Source organism: Pelophylax lessonae, assembly GCF_965119305.1.
Source record: "Pelophylax lessonae genome assembly, chromosome: 5".
Taxonomy (NCBI): Eukaryota; Metazoa; Chordata; class Amphibia; order Anura; family Ranidae; genus Pelophylax; species Pelophylax lessonae.
The window spans coordinates 96,910,585-96,928,478 of NC_138772.1; the positions used below are offsets into that span (position 1 = coordinate 96,910,585).

General features: G+C 40.6%; 1 protein-coding gene across 1 annotated transcript in view; it reads left to right on the forward strand.

The window, feature by feature from the left end:
• ADARB2 (adenosine deaminase RNA specific B2 (inactive)) overlaps nt 1-17,894 on the forward strand; it is an 801,349-nt gene that overhangs the window by 698,190 nt on the left and 85,265 nt on the right. The window contains exons 6-7 of the mRNA XM_082258125.1: nt 4,287-4,455; nt 11,578-11,729. Of these exons, the coding sequence (XP_082114251.1) occupies nt 4,287-4,455; nt 11,578-11,729 (321 nt within the window). The remainder of the gene's footprint in view (nt 1-4,286; nt 4,456-11,577; nt 11,730-17,894) is intronic.

Consider the following 17,894-nt stretch of genomic DNA (forward strand, 5'->3'; position numbering starts at 1 on the left):
AGTGTGCTCTCCGGATGCTTTTTTCATCTGACTACTTTGTATGAACTCAACTTAAAGTTCAGACATCTCTTGGATGCTTTTTTCTTCATTAGAGGTGGAACAAGCATGACACTGAAATATTCCCCACCACTGATGGACAATTTGCACACATCATGCCTATCTCATCTACACAGCTTTGCCAAAGTTCAGCAGGGCAAGACAATACACTAGATTCTGTGTTTTACAAGTGTGTGTATTCCAAATCACACTGCACAGCATTAGACACAAGTCTGAGCTATCCTTTTTATACCCTTTGCTGCAAGATAGGCCCCTTTTATACTGGGCGGACTGTGGCTGTGATCCGCTTGCTCAGCAGATGATCTCTCTGCTGATCCCTGCTAAGCAGGCGGATGACAGATCTATGTCCGCTGATCTATGTCCACTTCTCATGCAGAGCAGACACAGACCAATCTTCTCTATGGGCAGCTGTATGTACATAGACCGCCAGTCTGTTTACACCTGACTGCCATTCGATCCGCTAGACATAAGGGGAACAGATCCCCATCAATCTCTTTTTGGCACATCTGTGTGAAAGGGGCCTTACTGACTACCAATGATTTTGGGATTGTTTTATAGGGGGAATATAACTTAGTGCCATAACCTTCAGTGACCATGAAATTGTTGTGTTTTTTTATTCTATTTTTTTTTTGGGGGGGGAAGGGGTGTTAAAGCTCAACTGACCACCAATGATTGTGGGATTTTTTCTTCTAAGGTGGGGGAATTATAGTGCCACTGGCCACCACTGATTGTTGGATATTTTTTTAATAGGTAAAGAACTGAAAGGTAAACAAAAGCTAAGCCAATATATATATATACAGTATATATATATATACATACATACACTATATTACTGAAATGATTGAAACACCTGCCTTTACAGGCACATGAACTTTTTTGGCATCTCAGTCTTAGTCCGTAGGGTTCAATGTTGAGTTGGCCCACCCTTTGCAGCTATAACAGCTTCAACTCTTCTGGGAAGGCTTTCCACAAGGTTTAGGAGTGTGTCTATGGGAATGTTTGACCATTCTTCCGGGAGCGCATTTGTGAGTCAGGCTCTGATGTTGGAGAGAAGTCCTAGCTCACAGTCTGCGCTCAAATTCATTCCAATGGTGCTCTATCGGGCTAGGGTCAGGACTCTGTGCAGGCCAGTCAAGTTCCTCCACTCCAAACTCGCTCGTCCATGTCTTTATGGACCTTGCTTTGTGCACTGGTGCGCAGTCATGTTGGAACAGGAAGGGGCCATCCCCAAACTGTTCCCACAAAGTTGTAAGCATGAAATTGTCCAAAATGTTTTGGCATGCTGACGCCTTAAGAGTTCCCTTCACTGGAACTAAGGGACCAAGCCCAACCCCTGAAAAGCAGTCCCACACCATAATCCCCCCTCCACCAAATGATTTGGCCCAGTGCACAAAGCAAGGTCCATAAAGACATGGATGAGTGAGTTTAGGGTGGAGGAACTTGACTGACCTGCACAGAGTCCTGACCTTAACTGGAAAGAACACCTTTGGGATGATTTAGGGCACAAACTGCGAGCCAGGCCTTCTCTCCAACATCAGTGCCTGAGCTCACAAATACACTTCTGGAAGAATGGTCAAACATTTCCAAAGATACATGCCTAAACCTTGTGGACAGCCTTCCCAGAAGAGTTAAAGCTGTTATAGCTACAAAGAGTGGGCCAACTTAATATTGAACCCTACGAACTAAGACTGGGATGTCATTAGCGTTCATGTGCATGTAAAGGCAGGCATCCCAATATTGTTGGTAATATACATGGGTGTCCGCAGGTAGTGGTTGTTAAGCCACTTCATACCGTCCTTTCTGTGCTGTTTAATAATGCTGTGTGCCCCTTTGTCTGTGTTTTAAAAAAAATAAGGTGTTCTTTACCAGTTTTCAGAGCGCCGAGCGCCGCTCACGGGACCCGTCGGCTCTCCCCTCTCCCCTTCTGACAGGTGCCTGCAGCAGGTGGGGCTGAGGATTCCTCACTGTCGTTAGTCAGGAGGTGAGGAGGAGGGGAGGGGGAGAAGAGGGGAGAGGAGGGAAGAGGCAGCGGGTTACGTGAGCAGCAATTGGTGCTCTAAAACTTGTAAAGAACGGCTTGTTTTTATAAAACACAGACATAGGCGCACACAGGATTATTAAACAGACTGTAGACAGGGTATGAAACTTTAAATGAAACTACAGCAGCAGGAGGGGAACTGACACAGGAGCAGACAGGCAGGGAGGGAGGGGGCAGAGAGGATAGAGGAGGACAGGAGGGCTGCGGATGATGGAGGCACATAAACTGACCACAAAGTCAGGGCTCAGCAGCCATAGTATACTGTGGTCAGTTTACAGAGGGGAGAACATAGCCAGGCAGGATCAGCCAGGTATTTTAGGTGATAGAAGTGGTCAAATTACACAGCACAAGTGTTGTATAACATGCTTTAAGGGAACAGGATCACTTTTTTTTTTTTTTTTTTAGGTTAGCAAATGCTTTAAAAATAAATGCTTCTGTTTGACCTTTAAAAATAAATACGCAAAATAAGTATAATGACTAAGCCCCTCCCCTTCATGACATTGTTAAAAAGGTGACATTAAAATGATGCCCCCCCCCCCCTGAAAAAATGTCTGCGGACGCCCATAGTAATATAATGTATATATACTGTGTGTATAACCATGAAAAAAAGAAGTTCTGTACATAATTTAAGTGAATTTAGTATTGTGTTAGTATTTTCAAATCCCCTCGATAAAGCTACTTACAGTGGAAGAAGGAGGAGCAGCACTAGGGGCCAATCAAGTGTTCTGCGGTGTACGGAGTGGAGAGTGGAGAAAAATATTGTCAGCAACTTGGTTGTTCTGTCTGGCAGAGCTGTGTATAAATGTCAGGACTCCAAGAACAGAAATATTAATCTTTTGGCAGCTAAAAGTTTTCAGAAATGTATGCCATCTTTGCATTCAGCTAGTTGCCTGGATTTCAGCTCCTGTGTTTTGTTTAATTTGATCATGTTGGGGACACATATTATTATTGTCTAAAATGCTGGTGATCTACACCATGCACATTTATTCCTGTATTGGGAGCCCAATGCCCAAAACCTTCCAGCACCAGTTGGGGGAAGGTTGGTCTCACTGGCACTATAGCGTGGAGAAGGTAAGTAATGCATTTGAAACTCATTTATAAAAGCCAAAAAGGGTGCACTTGTTATTTAATTGAAAGTAGTAAAATTGGAGATGCACTCTAAAGTGTTTGTTTAGCCAACATTTAATTTGTTTTTTAGCTTTGAAATGTGTGGGGAGTGGTAAAAAGTCTTTCAGTTTGTTATTCAGTCTGTGACCCACTGTGTAGATTTCCTATCACTTCCTATGTCACAGTTCCAATCTCTAAGGCCTCGTACACACGCATCGATAGTTGGACGTGAATTTTCGGCCACCGTCCGATCTGCCGATTTTCGGCTTGTTAGTATGATGCTTTCGACAACCGACTGCGACTTTTCGGCTGAATAAAATCTGGTGTGCGTGCTATAAAATTTTTGTTGGCTGTCAACAGAACGGCCGATTGTTCCTCAGTCAGTACAGATTTCGGCAGACAAAAATCTGATGAGCAAGACTGGGAATGCTCAGAGAAGAAAAAACACACGGAAAGTAAACCAGCACATGACATCACTTCTGAAGTTGGTTTTTGTTGGCCGAGAAAATTTGTGTGCAGTCTAGAGCACATTTCAACCAACACAACAACACTGGACAAAAGACGGCTGATCGGTCGGCCGATAATCGTTGCGTGTGTACGAGGTATCAGTGAGAGAAGTTCCTCTCTTAGGTAGAACAGGTGCCACCACTGAAATATTTAATGCAGAACTTTAAAAAATTAAACAATAAAAATCAGAATTTGCTTTAAAATTCAGCTTCAATCCACAAAAGTCCTCTCTACTTTTTGTCTACCACTAGATGTCCTCAGTCTAAAGGCCAGCATCATTTAGCCCCTTCCTGTGAGCCCTAGCCTGTGACTGGACAGTGCAAGGAGAAGCTGCACAGCGATGAGTTTATTTCTTTGTCACTCTGCTTTCTTTTCCTATTTGTATGCTTCTTGTGGGAATATTTCATTAAAAAAAATACATTTAATGATGTATTAATGATAACAGAGGTGCATTTATTTGTCTTCCATATCTGCCTAGAGTACATTTTAAGCTAATGATTAATTTGATTTTAACTTAATAGATTTTTTTAAAAGAAGTAAAGAAAAAAAAACAATTTTGTGTTTTTCTGTTTTACAGGTTTAGACCTGAGGCAAGCACAGGTCATCGCCTTATCATCCGGCACCAAATGTATCAGCGGAGAATATCTCAATGACCAAGGCCTGGCGGTCAATGACTGCCATGCAGAAGTTGTAGTAAGAAGGGCCTTCATCCACTTCCTCTACACTCAGCTGGAGCTGCATCTGAGGTAAATTGAAATCTGCTGACAACAAGACATGTTATATGATCTACAGTGGGACAAGTCTGTCCTCTAGATGTCTGATCCACACTTCTTTCATGAAGCTATTTATTTGTTCTCTGGTTTTGAGTGACCAACGCACGGAGGAAGTAGGCAAAGCAATTTAATACGCTTTCATCTTTCAGTGTTTGGTCCATGAAAGCGGATTTCCTTTCATGAGGAATTAGATTAGTGCAAGTCGAGGGACACTTTTAGATATTTGTTTACATAATTCATGAAGAACTTAGAAATGAACTGACTGAACGCTTGATAGAAAACCAGATTTGCCTTCTCCTGTGGTGACGAGATTTAGGCTATTTACTTTTTGCTCTGTACTGAAAATGTCCTTGTGTTTCAGATGTAGTAAAGCTATTACAAACTTCTAGAGAAAAATCATCCACAGGCCATGGATAGTAACTGCCATTTAAACACGGTTTCTACAAATTTTTATTCCTTTCTTGGGAGTTGGGAGTTGTCTCAGTGTGTATAAAGAATACGGTTTGGCCTTTCCTTCTAAGCCTGGGTTTACATTGCTGCGGTGCGAGACACGGCATGAACTTTGCACAGGAATCGCAGCACATTCTTGTGCGAATTACATGTAGTGTTTCTGGGTTGCGATTTGAGCCATGGGTGTGTATGGCTCAAATCGCACCAAACTGGTGCAGGACCCTTTTTTTGTCCACACCAGACTCAGATCACATGGGTGTCCACACCCATGCAATCCGTTTCTGCAAATCGCACTGCGTTTAGTAAACTGATTGCAGGTGTCGTTAACTAAAAATACACTCCGCAATCAGTTTGCATGGATGGGTTGCAATTTAGATGCTGTGCCAAATCCACAGCAAATTCACTGTAAATTTACACCACATCTAGTGTGAACCCAGGCTTAAAGTGATTGTAAAGTCTTGTTTTTTTCCCTATTAAAGTAAAAACATGTTATACTTACCTGCTCTGTTGCAGAGGATTTGCACAGTCCAGCCCAGATCATCCTCTTACCAGGTGCCTCTTCTGTGATCCTGGCCCCTCAATCCTGTTCAGTGCCCCCACAGCTTCCGGTGTCCATTCAGGCACAGAGCCCTGCCCCCAACCCGATCCCTCTCTCTCCTGATTGGCTAGCTCACATTGATTGACAGCCTTGGCTGCTGCTGCTGTGTCTCTGCCAGTCAGGGGGACATCTCGGACAGCAGCGATACTCGTGGACATCACTGGACAGAGAGGGACCTCAGGTAAGTATAAAGGGGCTGAGGGGGGCTGTTGCACACAGAAGGCTTTTTATCTTAATGCATAGAATGCATTAAGATAAAAACTTGCTGACTTTACAACTCCTTTAACCACTTGCCGACCAGCCGCCATAGTTATACGGCGGCAGGTTGGCTCTGTTACGCTAAAGGACGTACATGTAACTTGCTTTGTGTAGCAGTTAGTGTGGGCGCATGCACACGCCGATTGACTAGAGGGGGAGCCAATCAGCGGGTCCGGTGGCCGCGATGTCCGCTGGGCACCTGCAATTGCTCCCCATGGACACAAAACGGCGGTCTGCTGATGTAAACACGGCAGACCGCTGTTCTGTCAGTAATGAACACAGGGATCCTGCGTTCCTCCTATTTAGGAACACAGATCTCTGTGTTTTTGCAGCAAGCCCACCCCCCACACAGTTAGAAAGCACCCCCTAGGCACACATTTAACCCTTTGATCGCCCTTGGTGTTAACCCCTTCCCTGCCAGTGTCATTATTACAGTAACAGTGCATATTTTTAGCACTGACTACTGTAGTAATGTCCTGGTCCCCCCCAAAAGTGTCAAAAATGTCAGTTAGGTGTCCAGTCTGTCCACGGCAATGTCGCAGTCCCGCTAAAAATCGCAGATCGCCGCCATTACTGGTAAAATAAATAAATAAATAAAAACAACATAAATCTTTCCCCTAGTTTGTAGACGTGATAACATTTGCGCAAACCAATTAATATACACTTATTGGGATTTGTATTTACCAAAAATATGTAGCAGAATACATATTGGCTGAAATTATGAAAAAATTTGATTTTGTATTATTTTTTATATTGGGAAAGTTTATAGCAGAAAGTAAAAAAAAATATATATATATTTTTTTTTTTTCAGCATTGTCGCTCTTTTTTTGTTTATAGTGCAAAAAATAAAAATTGCAGAGGCAATCAAATACCACCAAAATAAATGTCTATTTGTGGGGAAAAAAAGAACATTCATTTTATTTGGGTACAGCGTCGCACGACCGCCCAATTGTCAGTTAAAGTAACGCAGTGCCATATCGCAAAAAATGGCCTGGTCATCAAGGGGGTAAAACCTTCCGGTCCTTAAGTGGTTAAAGTGGAATTCCAGGGTATGCCTAACTAAACATGCTCTCTCCCCATCCTAAAACCTATGGTGACTAACCTATGTAACAAAGATGTTTATACGTACTTATTTTTAGGTCGGTTTGCTCCGGAGAAGTGATCCCCTATGTCAGCCAGCAGCAGCTGCAGGGGAGAGAGAAGAGTTAATGCTTGACAATGGCTGGTAATGCCTGGAGTGGGGACATCCCCCATTGGCTTGTAAGGCCCCTCCATTGCTGGCGCTCTCTCCTCTCTCCTGCAGTCACAGGATCACAGGACCAGAATGGCCTGAAAATAGGTAAGTATACTTATCTTTTTTACAAAGGTTAATCAGCAAAGGTGTTAGGAAGGGGGAAAGAATTTTAAAAAGATTAGTTAGTTATAGCCTGAAATTGCATGTTAAGGTGGCTATACACGTAATGACACAATCATATGGTTCTTCAATGAATTGGACAATAAGATTGCATTGGGCAGTTATCAAAGGGGATGTGTTTCATCGAGAAATCCCAATGTACCTAATTGATCATATTGAAATGAGCACAATCTGTTGGGGGGAAAACCCAATCTTATCACATTTCTATATTGCTAAAGTGTATGAGCTATACATTTTTTTTTGGTGAGGGATGTGATGTGTCTGCCAATAAACTAATCAATATCCCACCATATGAAAAATAAATACCGTATTTTCCGGCGTATAAGACGACTGCGCGTATAAGACGACCCCCCTAGTTTTCAAGTTAAAAAAATAGGTTTTGGGCTATACTCGGCGTATAAGACTACCTCCCTTCCGAAGCAAGGCAACACCATTAAAAAAAACTGGGCAGTTGCTGACAAGCTCAGTTGAAAATAAAAAAAAAAAGACTAGAGACACACAATCCTGATCTGTGAAAGCTTGCAAATAATAGCATGACCACTAGGGGGAGGATCTTCTCCTCAAAACGCATATTCCAAGATCCATTGCACTCTGACATTAGAAGGAGCAGACCTGGGCAGAGACCTGAGTGGCACCCAGATGGGAGAAGTTCCCTCCAGTTTCTGGCAACAGCGCTACCAGCGTTCCAACAAGCAGCACTTCTCAGAGACCTTCTGACGCTCAATGCTTCTCACCCTCCCACAATTGTAAATCCAATACATATTGTTTTCATTTTTTTTTTTTTTGCCAACAAAAGTAATGACTACGCTATTAGGGAATCCGCATCCCCCTCTTTCTCTTGTCTTGCTGACAAGCTCAATCCTGTGAATAAAAATATTTTCTCCAACCCAGATGCAGCTCTTCAATAATATCAAAATGAAACTTTGATATAAACAATTAAAATGAGCTTGTGATATTTTTAAATAGAATCCTATGCTTCTTTAACCACTTAAGGACCAGGCCTATTTCTAAAATTTGTTGTTAACAAGTTAAAATCAGTATTTTTTGTTAGAAATTAGAACCCCGTAGCATTATATATACAGTATCCCAAAAAGGTGAGTACACCTCTCACATTTTTTGAAAATATTTTATTAAATCTTTTCATGTGACAACATGAGACTTGGCCACAGGGCAGTATTCCTACATGATAATGAAAAACACACAAATGTAGAGCGCTAAAAAAACACTGGCATATGAAGGGTGAATGCAACACTACCAGACAGGGGGGGGGGGGGATAGGAAATCTCAAAGAAAAGGGACTTCTATATAAAATAAATACCAGTAGATAATGTATATAAGTCCCAAATCTGGATGCCCAATGGCACTGAGCAGCTCTTCTCAGAAGTGAGGAAAACTCTGAAGCAGAAAAAAACAAAAAGAAAAGCGCTCTAAGTGCAGACAAATGTATTGTAAAATAAGAACAATAGTTGTAGCAACTCACAAGATGCCACTGTATTCAGGCTTTTTTGCATCAAATAATATATAAAGCTCCTCTAGGGGGTGCCATCTATCCGCACTACAGGCAGTATACGCTGGAACACCGTCCGTCACATAGGAGGAAGAGAGCCGGCTATCTCTTAGAGGCGTCCGGGGAGGCAACTGCGATGTGGAGAGGAAGGACCCCAAACAAACCTCCAAGACGACCACTGCCTTGCTAAACCTGTGAAGCTCTGGTGAACTCCATGCCCAAAAGGGTTGAGGCAGTGCTGGAAAATAATGGGGGCCACACAAAATATTGACACTTTGGGCCCAATTTGTAAATTTTAACTTAGGAGCGTACTCACTTTTGTTGCCAGTGTTTTAGACATTAATGGCTGTGTGTTGAGTTTGTTGAGTGGACAGCAAATGTACACTGTTATACAAGCTGCACACTCACTACTTTACATTGTAGCATTGTCATTTCTTCAGTGTTGTCACATGAAAAGATACAATAAAATATTTAAAAAAATGTGAGGGGTATACTCACTTTTGTGAGATACTGTGTGTATATATATATATATATATATATATATATGTAAACATCCCTTGTAATAGGAATAGGCAGGGCAGGTCAAGAAGACCTCAGATCTCATCTCACATCTACACTAAAAAGCAAAAAAAATAAATACATTTTTTTTTTCATGATGAAAAAAAATGGGCCCTTTAAGACCGTTGGGAGGAAGTGATGCATGGTTTTGCTCTTGTCCTCCAAAGCCATAGAGTCAAGGTGGGGCCAGCTTGCCCTTACTCGACTTCCTGTCAAGGACGCCATTGAACCGGATTGTTTTTCCTGCTACCAACGGCTCCGGTAAGCAGGAAAAATGACCAGGAAGCGGCAGGGGGGCACCTCTCCCGCTGCCCATAAAACTGATTCTGCGGTGAATCCGCTGCTGGGACCACTTTTATGTTAAAGCGGACCGCCCATCCAGTAAAAAAATATCGGGATTATTGCAGCTATCTGCTGCCGTAACCCCGGTATTTAACGTCAAAGTACCGACGCATAACTGCGGCGGGCAGTCCGGAAGTGATTAAACTCTCATAGATGATGCTATAGAGCAGTCATTCTCAGAGTTTCGTGGAACCCTAGGTTTTCTCCAGAGGTTGTTAGGTGTTCCTTGAGCTCTGTGGCTGATTGACTTCCCATCTGATGGTGCCTGCAAAGATCCGGGTCCCATGCCACACGGCAGAGCCAGCAGCATGATACCAATGATCTTTTCTACCCCTGTAGTGGCTCATTTACACTTGCTTTAACTTCAACACACATTAATGCGCCTACCAGCTCAACATGCTTATTTGATGTGTTTTCAATGCTTCTGCGATGCTTCAGTGATGCTTCGGTAGTGCTTCGATGATGCTTCGGTCCTGCTTTTTTGAAGCTTTAATGAAGCTTGGCAGATGCCCTGTGTGTGTTGATATCTTATATCTGCTATTCCTCTAAAACAAAGCAAAGCTAAAGCTAAACAAAAGCCTCTCAAAAAGCTGCAGGTGCTTTAAGCAAGCTTTGTCATAGATATCTGTGGAGGCTTTGAAGAAGCTTTGAAGCACCACTAAAGCGACATGGGGTATCATTTTTTTAAGTGAAGCAAAGCAAACACAACATGTGAAATGGACTGTAAGACAACAATTTTACTTAGTGACAGGTGCTTTGATTGGAGTGCTTCAAAATGTGTGTCCAGTGCCATGTTTTGAAGCAAGTGTACACGAGCCCTAAAGGTGGCATTCTGACCACCACTGTAAGTAGCATTTTCTCAATGAACTCAGATGCATTTATTTTAGCAGGGGATCCATGAAACTTAAAAATCATTTTAGGAGTTGCTGTGCAAAAAGCTGCTTTGGAGGAACCACCACCAGCAGAATTCAGAGTTGATCGCAAACGTATATGATCATATTAGTATCTGTTTCCATATTAACAATACAAATGAGCCCTGGTTCACACCAGTGCGGTTTTGAAATCGAGCTACTTCAGCCGGATTTTAAAGCCACCAATCAGTGTGAGTTCATTGCAGCTTGCAACTTCATTTAACAGAAGTCAATGCAAATCGTAATTAAATCACAGAAAAGTCGTGCAGGAACCTTTTTTAAAGTCACTGAGTCTTAAGTCGCAATGATTTGAACACTTCCATTGCCTCAAATAGGGTGCGACTTGTCATGAAATTATGAACTGTTAAATTGCATGACAAATCGCATTGGTGTGAATCAGGGCTAAATATCTGAGACATTAAGCCACAATAGAAGAACACCATCAAAAATGACCTATAGCAAAGGGTAAACATTACTAAACAATGGCAATCTTTGATTGGGATCGTTGAGAGATATACATAGCTGATGGTTGATTCATTCAGTTTAGTGTTGTGCAGGCTTTTAAAGTGCTTTATATCTTGAATCCTGTTGGTTGTATTCTCTTAGGATTTTCAATTTGGATTTTTGTTCGCTCTAAAAAATAACTCCATCTTCTTACCCAACTGATTTAATGAAACAGCACAGTGTAAGCATTAAGTTCCAATTTATAATCTCACCCGTTTTACCTTATGAACAAGCTATTAAAATATCTTTTATGTCCAGCGAGACCATAGCAACAGAGAAGGCCAAGGTACTAGCCGTCACCTTGAAAGGTCCTTCTATGAACTTCTCCACCTCTTGTCTCCTCACCTCACCATTGAAAATATCAACATAGTGTTTTTATCTGTTTCAAAAAGCCTTCATGTTTACCGTTTTATTGTAATTTGTGAGCTATTTGGACATGAAAAGTGTTATTAATAATAAATGGATGGTGTGAGGTCATTGCCTATTGACACACTGCTTTGATTCATGCTCATTATAAAAATCTATTTGAATAAATGTGTCTGTCTATTCACAGCAAGCACAGAAGCGACTTGGAAAGGTCTGTTTTTATCAGGTTAAAAGAAGGAGGTTTTCGGCTTAAAGATAATATTCTTTTCCACCTGTATATCAGTACGTCACCGTGTGGAGATGCTCGACTTAATTCTCCCTACGAAATCACATCTGATTGTAAGTTTTTTGTATTATGGAATACTATTGTAGAAATGTGGTAAAGATAAATTTAAGGGAGTGTTCAGTGTGTTTGTATATACAGGGTGCCCCAAAAGTCTCTATACATAGGAAAAATGAATAAACCTATATTGTAATATATATATATATATATATATATATATATATATACATGTATATGTATATATATATATATATATATATATATGTGTGTGTGTGTGTACATATATATATATGTGTGTGTGTGTATTATATATATATATATATATATATATATATGTATGTGTATATATATATATATATATATAAATATATATATATATATATATACTGCATATATGTGTACTGTGAATGAATGTAGAAAAAGGTGGCCAGCATGTAGAGAATATTTTGTAAAATGTTTTATTGAATATTTTGTAAATAAAGGTACATTTAGCTACAAATTTCCATTTTACCTATGTATGGAGACTTTTGGGACACCCTGTACAGTATTTATTATGTGCAGGACCCTAAAATAAAGATTAACAAAGTAAGATGGTAAGTGTGAAATGGTGCATATCAACGTCTTGTATTTACAACTTGCAGCCAGCAGGTGGCATTCTCAGGTTTGCTCACCGTCATGTCTGCTGTGATATTGCACTGTTACGCTAAACCATGCTAAGTCAATAACCCAGAACAAGCACACAGAAAAAAAAAAACGTAAAATCAGAAGTCCTTATCTGCATGCTTATTGCAAACCAGTGCCCCAGAAAGTACTGAAACCATTGAAAGCAATTAGCCAGGTAACTAGCATTTTTTTAATTATTATTTTATTTATTTATTCAAAGAAAGACTGGGATATCAAATCCAATAACACAAACAATGCAAATATTCACTTTTAACCGCCAACTATTAACATCTATACAAAACCTTTTTACATCAAAAACAAAAAAAAGAAAAGTTGGCCTAAGATAAGAACACCTGTACTGATAAAGATACTAACCCAGTCTTCCCTTTTCTTTATAAAAAGAAAAAGGAAAAAGGAAAAGAGAAAAAGACAAAAGAAGAAAGAGAAAAGGAAAAAAAAAGTAGGGAAGAAGGGGAGGAGAAATCGAAGGCATATACTATTCTCTTATCTTGTCCAAATTTTAATCCCAAATTTTAAACTTGACCATTCCTTATCGCTACTGAAAAAAGCATATTTCGTCCCTTTTTTGACGAAATGAAAAGATTCCATGATCCCCATGTCTTATCATACCTATCTTTTTTTTGCTCACGTGAAAGTCGCAAATCCTCCGTTTTATTGGTATCTTCCACTTTACTTATACAATCACCAATGGTAGGGGGGACCTGCGATTTCCATCGCAAAGGAATGCATGATTTGGCCGCGTTTATGAAACAAAATTGATGTTTTATATTCCTTCAATGTAATATCCGAAAAGTGTAATATAAAAAATGCGGGATCCATAGGGATCTCATAATCCGTAAATCTTTGGGCCAATTCACGAACATCCACCCAAAACCCACTTAGATCGGGCAGGTCCAAAATACATGTAGAATTGTTCCCGGCTCCGGTAACTAGCATTTTCACAAATTAGCAGTGTTCTGTAAGTACAGGTTTCCTTGAACCCTTTCGCTGCCAGGCCCTGTGCTCCACTTTTAAACTTAGCTGACCAGACCATTTTTGCAATTTTTCAATTGCTTTTTTATTGTTCCCTTACAGCTTTCAGAGCTTGTTAAACTCCCCAAACCATATATTTTGTGAAAACACATGACCATTAAAATAAAAATAAGGTGCTACTGATTTTTTGAGCACAATGATATTTGCGCAAATGTTTATCAAAGCAATATTTTAACTAAAAACACACTAAAATCATTATTAGTAGATAAAAATACAGCACATTTTACAAAATTCCTACTAAATATAAAAGCTTACCTTTAGTGAGTTAATAAATAACTGCTATTTGTAAAATTTAGATTGCACCTTTTTTTGTGAAATGGTGAAAATCAAACGTATGCAAAAATGTAAATATCCAAATTTCTCTAAAAATCAAGAGGTTTTAATTTTTCCCTTACAGCTTTCAGAGTTTGTTAAAGAGGAAGTAAACCCTCCTCTGCAAGTTGTACCTATAGGTAAGCCTATGATATGGCTTACCTATATGTACTGTAAATATCTCCTAAACATGTACCGTTTAGGAGATATTTACCTTACATGCAGCCAGTGACGTCACTGGCGCATGCGCTCTGAAGGAACGGCCGCTGGTGCCGTTCCTTCAGAGCCCCGTGCCGTGACCGTCGGCTCCCGCACGCGTGCGTGGGAGTGACGTCACCGTGGCTCCGGCCAATCAGATGGCCGGATGCCGCGATCCCGGAAGACGGGCGACTGAACATGTCGCCCGTCATAGAGGTAAGCGGGGGGTGGCACGGTGGGGGCTCGTTCTAAGGTAAGTATTTCATAATGAGCTAGTATGCGATGCATACTAGCTCATTATGTGTTTCTCTTGCAGGTTGAAAAAAAAAAATTGGGGGTTTACAACCTCTTTAAAGACTCCTGAAACCATATATTTTCTGAAAGCACATGACGTGTAGAATAAAAGGAAAGTGCTACTGATCTTAACACCCGGCGATGTTTGCGCAAATGTTTATCAAAACCATATATTCGCTAAAAATTCTATAAAATCATTTTTAGCCAATATAAACACAGCAAATTTTACAAAATTCCTGCTAAATTCCAACTAAATATAAAAGCTTAAACTGTATTAAGTTAATAAATAACAAATATTTGTAAATTTTTAAATTACGCATTTTTGCAAAATGTTGAAAACTGAACACACGCAAAAATGTAAATAACAATATTTCTCTAAAAATCTGAAGGTTTTCATCGTTCCCTTACTGCTTTCACTTACTTACCATATATTTTCTGAAAGCATAGGACCAGTAGAAAAAAAACAAGGTGCTACTGATTTTTAAGGCGCCACGATATTTGCGCAAATGTTTACCAAACAATATTTTCGCTAAAATGCACTAAAATCATTATTAGCAGATACAAACACAGTCATTTTTTCAAAATTCCTGCTGAATTCCTACTAAATAAAAAGCTTAACTTGTGTTGAGTTAATAAATAACAAATATTTGTATGTTTTAAATTGTGCCTTTTTGAAAAATGGGGAAAACTGAACGTACATTAAACTATAAATAACCAAATTTCTCTAAAATCAATATTTCCGCTAAAAATGCACTAAAATCAATATTGCCAGATACAAACACAGCCACGTTTACAAAATTCCTGCTATGTTCCTTCATAATATAAAAGCTAAACCTGTATTGAGTCAATCAATAACAAATATTTGTACATTTTAAATTGCACCTTTGTGAGAAATAGTGAAGAAAATGTTCTCTAAAAATCTGGAGGTTTTCCTTTTGCACTTACAGCTTTCAGAGTTTGTAAAAGCCCCCCCCCCCCGCCCCCCCCAAAAAAAAAAAAAAAAAAACATATTTTCTGAAAGCACATGGCCAGTAGAATAGAAATACACTAAAATCATTAATACTGGATTCATACATGGCAAAGTGTACAAAATTCCTGCTAAATTTTTAAATATAAAAGCTAAAACTGTATTAGGTTAGTAAATAACAAATATTTGTACATTTTATAAATTGCACCTTTTTGTGAAATGGGGAAAACTGAAGGTACCCAAAACTGTAAATAAAAACAATTTACTCTAAAAATCCAGAGTTTACCATTTTTCACTTACAGCTTTCAGAATTTAAAATGACCCCTCAAACTGGACATTTCTCTGAAAGCACATGACCTGAATAAAAAAAATTGCTACTGACTCTTTTGCCCCTACAATAATTGCACAAATGTTCATCATATAGCTATTTTCACAAAAAATATACTAAAATCATTAATAGCGCACATAAACACAACATAACTCCTGCTGTTGTTGCTGCTGTTCCCAATCTGACAACCGTGTGAGTGTAGGTGCACGCCCCTGAACGCAGACAGTGTGAGCTCAGGGACATGCATGCGGACCTACATGGATGTCAAATTGGGAGCAATGGCTCTGTTCATGCAGTTGCTACATCATTCCAAATGACATCAATGGGACTGCCTGCACAGAGATGAATGGAACACCTGTGCATCCCTGTAAAGGTACGCTGTGTATGCCCGGTGTGAACAAGGTCTTAGGCCCCTTTCATACAAGCAGACCGATCTGCTTGTTTGTTTTTCAGGTGGGCCCAATCGGACCACCCATTTTTCTCTATGGAGAGGCTTATTTAAATGACCATGTGTCCGTTTACGCTTGCCTACATCCAATTCGATCCGGTCTGCTAAACACAGACATATGAAGATCCCATTCCCCATCCATCTAGCAGATCAGATCGGGTGGTATCAGGTGGAAATTGACAGGCAGTCCATTTCCATCTGATCATCCCGTAGAGAACAGCGGGCTGTGTCCGTGTCCGCTCTGCATCAGCAGAGCGGACACGGACCTGTCATTTGCCTGTTCAGTAGACCGATCCCCCACTGAGCACCACCATGTGAAAGGGGTCTTACCAGGAGCGGCCGGTCCATTAAGGGCACAGGGCCAGTGCATTAAGGGCACAGGGGCAAAGCACTGAACTCCGAACACACCCACTTGTGACAATAGCAAATGAATATATGCTATTGTCTTCCTGCCTCTCTTCCCGGCCAATCAGGACAACGCGGAGAGGTGAGTGCAGGGGGGACTGTCACCATGGAGAGGCTGAGAGCCGATTCACACTAGTGCAATGCCAGACATCACATGTGATTTGCACTGCATTGCTGTGTAGATTGCATGCAATGTCTGTGCAATACAATTTCAGCCATACAAACTGTATGGCTGAAATTGCATCGCATTCACACCAAAATGGTGCAGGACCCTTTTTTTGGTTTGCACTGGAATCGGATCGCTTGGGTGTTCACACTTATTCCTGCACCATTTCAGAGTTTGCACTGCGACTTGCGAACCAATTCAAGGGTGTCATTAACTTTCCATTGCCAACCCCAGCAATTTGCAGATCTCAGTGTAAACCAATGTGCGATTCTGGTGCGATCCAGGAAACGGCACAGAATCACAGGGTTTCCCGCATCACACCAGTGTAAACCAGAATTGAGTGTGGGGAGAACTGGGGGGGGGGGGTTGTCGTATTTGAGTTTAATAACTCTGATCAGCAGATTATAATCCACTGATCAGAGTTATAGAATTGTTCAGCAGAGTCTGCTGAACAATTCTGCTATTAGCTCATGGTAATTGAAGTGACCATACGGACCTGGTCAGCTGCAAGTAGTGCTGCAGGGACCTGGCAGTGAAAGGGTTAAAAACATCAGTTGTAATCCTAATGCCTGAAAAAAAAAAGTTGAATTCCAAAGTCTAATTTAATTTACTATAGCTTTAAAAATTATTTTGCTTTACTTATTATATTTTCCATCTTTTTATGTTGATTGCAATATATTGCATATTGTTGAACATCTGTTTTGCTGAGTTAAGTAATACAGAGGGCAAGCTCGATTAAGCTTAAAGAAAACACAAAAGAGCTAATCCCCGCAGCTATGTTTTCAGTATGCTCCCAGAATTTCCCTCCAGAGTTTAACTGTTACTACTGGAAATAAAAGAGGAGCAGCAAGATTTAATACAATAGTATCGAAATACTTTGTAAAAGAAAAAGGGTTTGTTGTATGGGCGCTTCCGTGGAATACAGCAGGCTTTAGGTGAGACACTGCACTTCGGCAGCACTGGAGAGGAGAAGCTGCTCTGAAAGTGATAAAGATAAAAAGACAAGGCGCCTCTAAGTGCAGTAGTTACATGTTTCAGAGCTCAGCTCCTTCGTCAGACCTCCAGGAGGTCTGACGAAGGAGCTGAGGTCCGAAACATGTAACCGCCCACCACCCGCTCTATTGGACACCAGCCTCTGCGTCCACACCCTGCCTTCAGGAAATCTCCTGAGGCTGAGACACAGACGAAAGGACGCATCTACAGGAAGCGGATCACTGGATGTCCTCATTGTAACCGCTGAGCACAGCGGATAGGAAGACTCCAGACAGATCTTTGCTATGCCCATGTCACATTTACCAAATGTGAGTGCTTTTATACTTTTAACCTAATAAATACTCAGAGCCTACTGCACATAGAGGCGCCTTGTCTTTTTATCTTTATCGAAATA